We start from the raw sequence: 13,424 nt of genomic DNA, 5'->3' as shown, positions 1-13,424 counted from the left end.
GGATTGAACCCAGGACCTCATGCGTGCTAAGCATGTGCTCTACCACTTGTGCTATACTGTCCCCCCCCCCCATAAATACACTATTCCTTTTCATTCCAAGCATAAGTTACCTTTGAGAACAAAGACAAACTATCCTCTCAACCCATGACCCCATGTCTCCAGTACCATTTTGCCATGGGTGGAAAGAGCTTTTTTTGAAATTCTAGCATGATCATTTATTCTGGATTTTTAATGATGATTATGCTTTTACTATTCAGCTGTTTTGCAGGAGAAACTTTTTCATGGCTGTTCACACTACCCAGCAGGCACTGTAAGAATCTCACAATATATGAGACATCTGGTCCCAGGGGGACTGCAGTTCTCTGCAAGAAATTAGACACATTTAAAAAGTCACACTAATTGTTCCAGGCCCCGGGGAAAACTGTTCATAAACATTATTTCAGGTGTGCTTAGCTGCCAATGCCATGTGTATATGTTGGATTCCATGTCTCAAATGTATTAAGTCACAGTTTATACACTTAAAAAACTATGGTATATTGAAATGCAGCAAACTGGTGATAGTTTTGAGAAAAATATATTGTTCTTCAATCACTTAAATGTATGAGGGATGATTTATTCAAAGTGTTTATGCTTAATACTCCTATAGCAAATTCTTATTCACTATATATCATATTTATTAAAATCCAAAATAAACAGATATGCTGAATTACACCTCTGTTCTATTTTACTAATTTCAACAGTGATTTCTCTTTTACAATCTCCTTTAAAAAAAAATTAACTGTAGGGTCATGACTCAATGGCTAGTTATTTTTTTCTAACAATATCCAGGATCAAGAAAAAAACTAAAGGACTTTTCTAAAGCTAGTAGTCCACTTTAATGCACTTTGAAAAATGTTAGTGAAAGTTTATACTACCATGAGCAAATGATGTTTCCTTCAGTTCAATGCATATTTGAAATTAAGTCCATCTTGCTAAAATTATTTATTAGTTGTTCAAAGTTCTTGAAAATAAGGAGTAGAGTGTTTCATATGGAGGAATTTAAAAAAAAATGAAGGCCAATCTTCACTCAAATGGTAAAAGAGAGAAAAGATTAAGCATTCAAATATTTAGTTGCCTAAATTTGGAAAAGAAGTATAGTCTTCTTTGCTACTTCAAATGCAGCTACTTTTATAACCAATGGGATTTCTAAATTTTTTTTTAGCAACACTAAATATATAAACATCTGATATATGGAACAATTAATAATCAGAGCCAGGGTTTCAGGAAGTAAAGAGAAGACAGGGGGTTTGTCCAGAGTGCTAGGTGTAACCCATAACGCTCTCCGTGATTCATGCAGACCTCTACGGCCTTATAGAGCACGGTCTGAACAGTCACTAATTTCAACTCATTGCTTATTATTTACATGCAGCTTAATAAAAACAAATGATGTCACCACAACAAATAGGTAAAAGGAAAACCATACATTTAAATTCCTTTAATTCTTTTAAAACATCAACCAACCTAGTAAGACTTCAGAAACTAGAAAAAAATTAAGAAATTGTCACAAATGTCTACATGACTTATTAAAAAGATATCCAACATTCATCTCGATGTTAATATCAGCTTCCTGGGAATGTCTCCCTTGATACTAAATAACTTCTAAAAATTGGAGTGTAATCTTAAAATCAGCACGTTTGCACAAGTAATTGACATCTCATTTCTGTCTGACTGAAGTAGATGGTCATAGTTAATTACAGAAGTTGCCAGTTGACTGGAGACTGCAGCCCAGCCTTGGGCACAAAGTTGGCTTGGCGGCCCCTGGGGGCAGCATTAAAAATGTTGTTGCTTCTGTGGTTGATGAATAAGGAGGCAGTTCTCCTCCTTACAGATTGTTCTCCATGAGCATAATGCTGATGCTTGAAATTAGTTTCCATCCCTCTCGATCAGCATTCACTGATATGTATCCCTTCAAGCTGCAGACTTTCCTCATCTTAGGGTCTGAAGCAAAGCAAGCCAAAACTAACCAGAGAGGAATCAGACATTAAATGTCCTTATTAACCTGTAGCATCAAGTGAATGACCTTGTCAGACCTTTTACTAGAACAGAAGACATTGAGGTTCCTCCCTAGAAAAGGGGGAATACAGCAAGTCCTCTCTATGGATCAGTTCACACGAAAGCAGAAAGGAGTCAAGAAGCAGCTTAATAGAGCTCTTGGTGGGGGTCTGGTAGGTAGAGAAGGGAGAAGGGATGAGACCAGGAAGCAGATACGTGGCCAGTGGGTATGTGCAGAGACAAGGAGGGCAGGCGATGACCAGGGCCCCAGCTTGCCCTCTTCACAATCTACCTCCAGCCAGGTTTGGAAAGAAATCTAAGACAGACCCACTGACTTACGTGGCATCGTATTTAATTTGAATTCCCAATTTGTAATTGTGAAAGTCAGCGTGTGCCCTGTAGTATTAGCAAGATAGAGCCATGACCCACAGTCACAAAATCAAAGAGGGCCACCACCCCACTACAGGGTTAACATACTTTGCGCAGCTTTTCTTGAAAGGACTCAGGCTGCATAGTGTATATTTCAATGAAATTAAGTAGAGAACCAGGTAAACTCTCACTCTTGACATAAAAGGCAAGACAAAAAGCAAAAGGAACATTAAACTATAAGACCAATGAAACCTCAAACCACTCCAACAGTCAGATTTTATATTTCACATTTCAAAACACTCAGAAATCCCGATTGACATGTTTTAAAATTTCTGCCGTGCAACACCAGAACAAAATACCACCAAAGAGGAAATTAATGGGGGTCAGCAGTGAAGGTTGCAGCAAAACATAAAACCCAGTACCCGGGACCATTGTGTTTGGAGACTGCAAAAGACTGACTTGGACCTCAGACCCAAGAAAGTTTCTGGAAAATGGTATTGACCTGGGGAGAAGCGCTGCCCCTCTTTTTATTTATTTACTTAAAATTTCTTTTCACTGAAGTATAGTCTGTTACAATGTGTCAATTTCTGGTGTATGGCACAATGTCCCAGTCATGCATATACATACATTTATTTGTTTCCATAGTCTTTTTCATTAAAGGTTATTACTAAATATTGACTATAATTCCCTGTGCTGTACAAAAGATACTTGGTTTTTTATAATCTATTTTTATATATAGTGGCTAACATTTGCAAATTTCAGACTCCCAAATTTCTCTCTTTAGATGAAGCTCCTCGCTAAGACTTTGGATGTTGCCATTACCAGGCCAGATTACTACAATGTGCTTGAAAAGCAGCTAGCAAACTCAGCTGGTGTGGAACCAGCCAGGCTCTGTTGCTAGGAGCAAAACAAACACGCCCTCTCGTTAGTGATCCTTCACCTCCAGGTGTGACTGGAGGCACCGGTTACAACCTCTTTGAGACCTTCTGTGCTGAGATACTGCTCTTGTTTCTCATCCATTTCCTCCTCCGTTGTCATCCTATTCTCAGTTCCTTTCACCAATTCTGCATCCATCAGGGCTCCACTGAGATCTATTCAACTCCCCGGAGAATCACCAGTGCGGTACTTTGGGCTAATGCTGTCCAGCAGAAATATAATACAAGTCACATAAGTAATTGGAATTTTCTAGTAGCTATATTAAAAAGGGGAAAGGCAATAAGTAAAATTCATTGTAATACTGTATTTTGCTTAACCTAATATAACGAAAATATTATCATTGTGACATGCAATCAATATAAAAATATTAATGATGTTTAGTTTAGTTTTCTATGTACTTTATTTTACTATTTTTTAGTGAAGGATACTTGATTTACAGTGTTGTGTTAGATCCTGGTGTCCAGCATAATGATTAGGTTTTATATATATGTATATTCTTTTTTGAATATTCTTTATTTCATATGAAGCCTCTGAAATTTATCATGTATTTTACATGTACAGCACATCTCAGTTCAGAATGGCCACGTTTCAAGTGCTCAGAAGCCACATGTGCCTAGTGGCTCCCAGATTGGACAGCACAGATTTGGAGCTTTGGAGGGAGAGTGCTCAATGAGCACCTTGACTTTAGGGGTGGACTGCATCCAACTTTGCTTTCAAACTGTTCAACAGGTTACCTAAAAAGTAATGACATCTATCAGTGAGGGTATAGCTCAGTGGCAGAGTACCTGCTTAGCATGCATGAGGTCCTGGGTTCAATCCCCAGTACCTCCATCAAAAATAAACTAAACCTAACTACCTCCCCCTGCAAAAAAAAAAAAAAAAAAAAAAATTTAAGTGATGTGATCTGCTTAAATCTGAACTTTCAAGAATTTGCAGTTAGACTGCACCTGCTTCTCACGTAAGAAATAGATCTGTTTTGTTCAGGACACTGCTGGAGGGAAGGGGTTGGAGTGGATGAGGGTGCCCCATCCCTAGGCAGGATTATTGACAGAAAAAAGAAAAATGGGCAGTCTGTGGTTGTACGTCTTCTGCTTCACTCATACAGAACTTGCAATATAATCCAGAGGTGAAACAGACAGGGTTCTTCAAACCAATGATAGCTTAGAGGTACTATTTGCAAATAAAAATTCCACTACTAAGTAGAATTACAGTTACTCAGGATCACCAAACAGAGGGATGCTCCAGAGACAGCCTTTTTTCTCAGGCGGTAGTACTGCTGGCCTGTCCTGCCCAGAGACACAGAAGAGATGCTTTGCCAAATTTTCAGAGTTCTGTGATGCCATTATTTATTAGATATGAAACAAACAAGGCAATGTTTCCCTCAGATAATGAATATGATATGAACACAGTTCAAGGAAAATTGCTTTCATTTTTGGAAGGCAGAGAAAACAAGGAGTTGGATGCTGATGCAGCTGAATATTTATACCTCTTATCTGCTTATAATACCCATTTCTCCCTCTCCCTCTCCTAGATCTATACAATCACTTGCGATTTCTGGGGACTGGGTCTCCGGAATGTGTCCATCCACAGTCCTGTCATTTCTTTTATCTATTTTTTCAGTTTATACCTTATTACCTCTTGCCCAAATTGTTATATCAGTCACCCTCCTGGCAGCTCCACCTGGGGACCCCCACAACTCCAGACTACCCTACCAAACATTCCCAGGTGAATCTTCTCAATGAGCGATCATGCGGCTTCTTCCTTGAACCCCTTCCAAGGTTCTCTGGTGTTCAATACATTGCAGGTTCCAAAGCCTCGAAGATGTGGCCTCAAGTTGCCTTGTCAGACTTCTGCTTGATTCTGCCCAATCTCTAACTTTCCACACTCTTTTTGAACTCAGGATTAAAAATGTATCACTTCAGACTTGTAATTGCTATGACTTTGCTTCCTGTATAGCCTCCCACCATCTCTCTGAAAATCTCTGTTGAAGTCTGACCCATTCTTCAAATCCCTTCTCAAATGCCCCCTCTTCCATTAAGTCCTTACAGATTACTCCAAATAGAAATTTGTGACCTTTATTCCTTTGACACCATAAAAGATTCAGCACTTTCCTCAGAGTCCCACGCCACACAATTGTCTTCCATTCATCACACCTGTAGCCACTGGAGTGTAAGTTCTTTAAAGGCAGAAATGTTCTCCTCGTGTCTGAATCATTTCCACGTGGTAGATGCATCACAAGTATTTGTTGACTTACACTGAACTGCATAAATCACTAAGTAAATTCGTACCTCTTATCTGAATGCAGTCATGCTTTCTGTCTGCCCTAACTTTGATCTTAGGAATTCAGGAACTCTATTTTTATCATAAGAATAAACACACACACACACACACACACACACACACACACACACACACACACATCCCTGAAGATCAAAGAGAAAAGAGCATCTAAAAGTCCCATCAATATTCAAGACCTTCATCCTAGAATAACCGTGGTCCCCAAGTGTATTTCCCTCTCTCATCTTACTTGGTGAGTATGCAGATAAAATCAGGAGTCTAGAACAAATGTGACAGGTGTTGGTAAGGATTCAGATCCTCTGGCAGAGACTAGATGGAAATGTAGGTGGTTGGTTACATGTCCCCACTCTGCTTGTTCCACCAAACAGCCCAAGGCTGACTAAAATCTAGCTGTCTTACCTCTAGGAAAGAAATGAATTCCCCTATGAAAGAAATGGCTTTCTGATTACACAAGTGATTGGTTTCGACATTTTTCCTCCATTTCAAATCAAAGTGAATTATGTGTTTAAAGTTAGCACATTTACTTCCCAGTGGAAAAAGAAAGTCCAATAAAGCTCCACGAATATACCACTGGAACCACCACCATTAACAGTATCAAGATATCTAAAGCAGTCAATTTCCACCAGCTATCAAAACAACAAAGCAGCAAAACAATTTATTACTGTGTTCCACTCCGGCCCCCATTGCTACAATGAATAAGACCAACATGCTCTCTCTTGAGCACATACAAATATAAAACATATAAATTGTATGTTTTACATACATATAAAATGATATAATCTTCTCACAATTTAAAATCTGGTAAATATACGTTTGAAATCAACAAACCAATATTGCTAAGCAAAGAAGAGACTTTCTCCAAAGTGATACTTGAAATGTAACCCTAACCGCTTCACCATGGCTCGCCACGCAGAACACAGAAGTCTTAAGTCATTGCCCTGCTAGGATAAAAGTTGAGAGACTCTTCACCACTGAGACCTGGAGGTGTCTGTAATCCAAACTGTACCTGCCAAAGCCTTACGTAAAAGCCACCTTATCATTGCCCAGTGTCTACAACTGACATCTCCTATTTCACTAGAGCAGCAAACCGGAATTTCCCCAGAAACCACTAACACTCATCAGAGTAGGAGGCGGTCCGGGAGCTCCTGAAATGTTAGCCATTTCGGGGACAAGGGAAAAAAATAAAAACTTTCGCGTTCCCAACTGGTTGTCTTCTTCAGGGAGCGAGGGGTCCGGGCAAACCCTGGCCAGTGCCAGGAGGGGAGCTGAGCGGTCAGAACGGTGTAACGCCCAGGTGCAGAGGGTGGCCACGGCCGCTCCTGGGAGGCAGGGGCAGAGCGCCCCCCTCCAAGCCCCAGGCCCACCCCCCACCCCGTCGCACGCCTCCCCGTTCCCACCCCGGCTCAGAGCTCGTCCAGAAGGGTCGGCGACCGAGCAGAGCTGTGGGAAGCGGGGCCCCTCCCGCCCCCCGGACTCACAATCTTGAGCAGGTCCAGTCCACTCGCCTGGTTCATGTCTCTCCATGTGCCTCTCCCGGGAAGGGGCGAGGAGGGCTGGCCGCGGTGGCTTGGGGGCAGCCTCCGAAGACCGGGAGGTCTCCCCCGCCCCTTCCCACTAGCTTTGGGGAAGCAGAGAAAAATGGAAGCCAGAGAAGAGCCGGGAAAAGCGAAGAGGGGCCCGGGCGCCGGCGCCTGGAGAGAAGTGGGTGGCAAAGCGCGGGGGAAGGAGGAGGCGGCGGCGGAGACCCAGGCCGGAGCGAGCGGCTGGGCGAGGGATCCTAGGAGAGGAGGCGCCGGGAGAGATGGAGGTCGGCGCCTGCCCGGGCGGCTCACAAAGAAAGAGGAAGGCGCGGCGCTCTCGCTACCTGTGCGGCCGCTCCGAGCGCCCCCGCGGGAGCCGCGTTCTCCAGCACTTCCATCTGGATCTCCTGCGCCACCGCCGCCGCCGCTGTGGGAGGCGACTTGGACATGTCGCTTTGGACCATTGGCGAAAAGTCGGCCGGGAGCCAGCAGCCAGCCCCCGGCGGCGGGTCCCCTCCTCTGCTCCCCGCCCCCAGCTCCGGGGGCCGCCCGGGGCTCGCGGCTCTCAGGGCGCGGGGCGCGGCCGGGCCAGGTTGCAAAGCGAGATGCAGGGGAGCCGGGCGGCGGGGGCGCGGACAGAGCGAGCGCCGAGCGGGCACGGGAGCCGCCGGCGCCGGGGCAGGTCCTCGCGGAGAGGGAGGGCGCTCTGGCCGCCGGAGCCCAGGGGGAGGTGCGTCGGAAAGCGAGAGTGACAGCCACCGAAACGCTGAAAAGTTCCCCGCGGGAGGCGCGGGCCGCTGGAGCCCCGGCGCAGCCGCTGCGCGTCGCCGTGGCACGCGCGCTGGAAAGTTTTCAAAGCCACGAAAGCCAGGCCTCGCGCCCGGGGGCTTCCTTTCTCCCGCTGTCGCGCTCCACTCCCTCCGCTCTCTACGATCCTGCGGGCGGGAGCAGGGCGCTCACTCCGGAGTCTGGGGAGGCTGGGTTCCTCAACTGCACTCCTGCAATCTGTCAAGGCCACGGGCGGCACCCAGGAGCAAGTGTCTACAAAGGACTTCCCATCCCCATTGGGAGGTGAAGGCGCTGGATGGTGGCAGTAATGAGGCGCCAGAAAAGAAATGGGGCCGAGGACCTGAGGATTCGGGTCCCACCCGAATCTGCAGCTGGCCTGGGCCACCAGGTCCAAATCGACCACTTCCAAATCTGAAGTTTTTCCTCTATGACTCCTGTTTGTCTTCATCTTTGGAAACTGCTTATTCACTTTTCTGTAGAGTTAAGAAGTCTTAATATCACATTTTGGACAAAATAAGCGCTTCCTTAGGATCCTGAACTCTTGATATGAGAATGGCGGCCTGACCAATAATGTTTTGTTTACAGCATAACGTTCAGCTATTCCTAAAGACACATTAAAAAAAAATCATATGGGGTAGCTCTTCAACAACTTTTACTACAGTGGAACTCTCTTGGAGAACAAGTTTTCCTGGTATCAGCATTGTTTCATAACAATAGAATATATACAGTTTTGGATACTGAAATATACATATGGAAATTTACAATAGCCTTCAGCTGCTTTGTATAGTTTCCCAATGGTGTGTAAAATCACTGTGGGATACAGTCCTTGTTCTTCCCAAAGACAAATGTAGATAATTTAAACCCATTTCCATCATACAGTGGTTTGAGTCGGGCTTAAAGAACAGGTGTTGGTGTGATTAAAGACTTAGGCCTATTCAAACTGTCATTGATTTGCCTAATCTTTGGTGTTAAAATGGACACTTTAATGTAAATTTTCCTGAATTTTCAAAAACAAACGCATAGAATAAGAGATTAATGGGTACCAGAGGGGCGGCTAACTGAAGGCAATCAAAAAGAGCAAACTCCCTGTTATAAGATATCTAAGTACTAGGGATGTAATGTACAACATGATAAATATAAAAAAAAAACACTGCTTTCTGTTATATATGAAAATAGTTAACAGGGTATATCCTAAGAGTTTCATCACAAAGAAAAAAAATTTTTTCTATTTCTTTAATTTTGTATCTATATGAGGTGATGGATGTGCACTAAATATATTATGATAATCATTTCCTGATGTATATAAGTCAAGTCATTATGCTGTACACCTTACACTTACACAGTACTGTATTTCAACTAAATCTCAATAAAACTGGAAGAAAAGTAAATAAATATTTACCTTACTGAATGTTAAACAGAGGTAGTGACAAATTGGTTAACAAAGGCAGCAACAACAATAATAATAAAGTCACATTTTGAAAAGCAACAGACAGGGAAGCTGGGAGGCTGTTGGTTAGGCTATGGGTTGGCTGGCCAGCCAGCAAGAGAGAGAGCACCCTCTGCTTTGTAGCTATGGCTGGTAGCCTTTCCAAAGCCCTGTCTAAGATTTGTCTTTTAAAAAATGTATTTTTAACAATCAGCAGTGCTTTTGGTGTGTGCATATGTTATATGTATGTAACTATGAAAGTGGGAAAGACATTGTAAAGTTGTGGAGTTATAGTTATTTTAGCTCCATGATCTGCTGATGACATCACTCTTCTATTCATTTAATGAAACTGTTCAGTTTTCTTGAGAGCATCTTTAAATCTCAGGAATAACATTAAATCTAGTTCTCAATTAGGTTGTAAGCTCTGTGTGGGTAGGAGCCATGCTTATTCACTCATTTCCCCTGCATTCTTTCAATATCCAGTCAATAAAGCATACATCAAGCTTCTATTGTGTGCCACTGGACGAGCACAGACAACAAAAACCAGACATCTTGGCGCTCACAATCTAGTTAGTAAGCACTTAGAAGCCAGTAAATACATGCTTGATTGAATGAGTGATGGATGAATTCTAACAGTTTTTTAAAATGCCAGGTTGGATGAAGCTTAGTGTTTTCCCATGACATCTGTTTGATTTCTTACAATATCCTTAACTATCCATGCGTTCGCTTCCAATTATGACCATTTGGGAAGTAAAGTTTTATCTTTCATCAGATTTTTTAAGAGACCAAAAGATAGCAAAACAACCTTGAAAATCATTTTAAATAACCCTTCTGCTTATAAAGGGCAAGTCAAGTTTGAATTAAATGTTCAAATGTGATAGAGTATATTTTATTCATTTCATTAATTTATGATGCTGAACTCATTGTTTTTATGTTTCTCTCTGCCCCTAGACAGAGTTTCTTGAGGGCAGCTGATTGTGTTTTATTCATTTTAGCATCCCCTACATCCGGCATGGTGTCTGGCATTTTTGTTGGAGCCTGAAAACTCTTGTTGCTTAAATGAATGAATGAGTGATCTGTTGTCATGTGTCTTAAACATTGCATAGACCTTTGCAAGTTTTAACACACAAAGACATTTACCTAATTATGACTCCCATGAAAGGATTATATTAATTCTTTCTTTAGAACCAGTGCTAATTTAGCCTATATTGAACAGTAAACACAATACAATGTACCCACTCAGACACTAGGCTGGCTTATAAAAGATCTCAAGTAAAAACTAACACAATGTTACCCCTACCAAAAAAAAAAAAAAAAAAATGGAACGTCAGAATAAATTATAGAGGGACAAAGGTTTGAGAAACATCATGAAAGCTTTCTATTATGGTCAGGTTTGTTTTTAACATACTTTGGCTTGTACTTAAAAGCCACAGATGAAAGCTAAAATTTAATGTGTAAAGCCTAGTTCTTTTCAATGTTGAAAATTATTCAGATGCACCCCAGTAATAATAGATGCACAATCATCAGTAGAGGCATTTAAATGCAGATGCCTAATTTCTTCAAGCTGTAACGTGAACCCCAGTATGCTCATTAGTCGTAATGGACAGGCATATTCTGCACATTATTAATGCTCTGAAGTGAGAACACAGGCTGGAAAGAAACATTCACCAAGGAAGCCAAAAGTTTAAAAGAGTTCGGGTTTTTTGTTGGTTTTTTTTTCCCCTCCTATAAGTGGAAGAAACAATGATTATAATGACTTACTCCTCTTTTGCTGGCAAATTTATAACTATGTTTAAGACCTGGGGGTAGGAGTTCTTTAGGACAGATATGCACCAGTGTGATTTCTCATTTTGTTACTGAGTCTAAGCTCGTTCTGCTCATTGCACAACAGGCCAATAAATTGGGAGACGAGGTGTTGGGGCAAGGAATAGACTTTATTTCAAAAGCCAGCAGACTGAGCAAATAACAGACTAACGTCTTGGAGAACTAACTTCTCCAAGTCAGAATTCAGGCTCCTTTTATACTAAAAAGGGGGGGTGGGGTGTGGTTGGTTGTTGCAAACTTCTTGGTGCAGGAATTCTTTGTTCTTGTAGCTGTCCACCTGGGACAGGTCATGGTGCCCTTGTAAAACCTCTATCAAAACAAATGTTATTTTCTATTCTGCAACTTGTTATCTTTATATAAGTACAAAAGTGTTAATATCCTTAAATGTCAGAGCCTTGAGAATAGCCTCTCCTGTATATTTCAGGCTCTAGGCAACATTCTTTTACAACAGGTGCAGAGCCAGCAAGACTGAGCCTAGGAAACAGGGCTCAGGGTTAGAGCCAAAGGAACAGGTCTAATATGGAGTCAGATTTGTTCTTTTCTGTTTCAATTTTACTTGTAAATCATTTTTCACCCAATTTACAGTTCCAGATCTCTGCCATTATTCATAGTATTTCCATAAGGATATACCTGTATCATCCAGCCGCTAGCCTAACTTGGTAGGATGCATTCCACTGAGTTACACATTTGCTTCTTGTAAACTCCTGCTATAAAGTGAATGCCTTGCATTATCGATTGTTAGTTAAAACCATATAAAGATGGAAGCACATCCCGTATAAGCGGGTTGTATGCACTGTATGTGGTGGGAGGTTACAGCTGATGTGTGGAAGTGGTCAGGAAAAAGGTTACCTTTACTTCCAAAGTAAAGCCTTCATAGATGGTTATAAGAACTATGAGTTCTTAAAACTCCCCAGGAGACAGAGGTCTGAAATCCCTAATCTTGTAGAGCACTTTTTAGTTTATAAAACACATCCATTTGTTATTTGACTCATTTCTCACCCAAACCATAACAACTGGTACTTCGGTTTACATACAAGGTGCCAGGCCCTGTGCTAAGGATTTATATATGTCATCTCATCTGTGAACTAGGTATCACTGTTCCCTAAGTTATGATAGATCAAATTGCTATAACAAAAAAACCCTAAATATTTGGGGGATTAGAGGACAAGAAATGCATCCCTTTGGTCTTGGGTAGAAGATCACCATCAGAAGGAGCTTTGCTTCAGGCTGACATTTAGGAACCAAGTGTTGAGTGACTACCATTTTGAAAATGTAGCTATGGTTGTTCCTCAATAGTTGGAAGAAAGGGAAACGGTGATGGAACACGTATAGTTTTTCTTTTTTTGGCATATCACCTTATTTCATTCAAATACCAGTCCCATCACACCTGGTCCAAGAATAAACCAAATACAATCACATGTTGAAGACTGGTCCTCAAACATGACAGCCAACGATGCCACACTTGCCTATGATCTCGCCAACATAAAATCACATCCATACCTCAGTGGAGCTTGCAAATTTTTATTGGCCAAACTTGGAAGTGGTATAGATCCCTTCACTGATGTTTTCTTGGCTGAAACTCTATCACATGAAAAACCTCCAAGCCAAGCTGAGGACAATAGTCCATTCTTGTGCCTTTGGAAGAAAAGGAGAGTGAATTTTGATGAAGAGTTAGCACAGACTGACTTAACCAAGCCCAAAGAGCTGACAAGTCACAGGGATTAAACACGTGTTTTTTTGAACTCCAGCTCTAAGCCTTGTTTTCAGTTCAGTACATTTGCCTGTCTGGTGGTCTCCAAAGGGCTTTGCCACCCAGGTGAAGACTGCGTTTCTGGCTGTAGAAACAGATTTACATATTTCTATTGCTCGCATGCTGTGATGACTATAATGTACTTGCCTGCTCTTACAAATAGCTGTGAACAGCACAAATGTTATTAATCCACACCTTTGTGTGTGTGTGTGTTTGTATGAATGTGTGCACTATTCAGGATAATAGGGATCATTGAACAGCCATGGCTCGTACTAAACACACAGTAGATTAGGTAACACGGAGACAAAGTATGATGAACATGAGTGGAAAAGTCTATGGGCAGAAATTTAAAAGATCAAGGAAAAGTGTTCCAGGCACAAAGAATGGAGAATAGAACGATGGAAGGTGAAGAAATTCAGTACAACTTGAAAATAGGGTTGGGAGGTGAGAAGGACGGCAGACAACTGACGATGAAAAATAT

The 13,424-nt window shown here is 41.9% G+C and overlaps 1 protein-coding gene across 6 annotated transcripts in view; it reads right to left on the bottom strand.

The window, feature by feature from the left end:
- CACNB2 (calcium voltage-gated channel auxiliary subunit beta 2) overlaps positions 1 to 7,769 on the bottom strand; it is a 347,729-nt gene extending 339,960 nt beyond the window's left edge. For 3 of the 6 annotated variants that reach the window (XM_032473644.1, XM_032473646.1, XM_032473645.1), the window contains exon 1: positions 7,499 to 7,769. In XM_032473644.1, coding sequence (XP_032329535.1) covers positions 7,499 to 7,618 — 120 coding nt within the window. In that variant the 5' untranslated portion in view covers positions 7,619 to 7,769. Of the gene's footprint in view, positions 1 to 7,112; positions 7,253 to 7,498 lie in introns of those variants that run through there. The other 3 variants (XM_032473641.1, XM_032473643.1, XM_032473642.1) reach the window with 2 other exon arrangements.
- Positions 7,770 to 13,424: the final 5,655 nt, after the last annotated feature.

The sequence above is a fragment of the Camelus ferus genome, chromosome 35 (assembly GCF_009834535.1).
Source record: "Camelus ferus isolate YT-003-E chromosome 35, BCGSAC_Cfer_1.0, whole genome shotgun sequence".
Lineage (NCBI taxonomy): Eukaryota > Metazoa > Chordata > Mammalia > Artiodactyla > Camelidae > Camelus > Camelus ferus.
The sequence above is the reverse complement of the archived record's forward strand: the minus strand, read 5'-3'. Positions and strand labels throughout refer to the sequence as shown.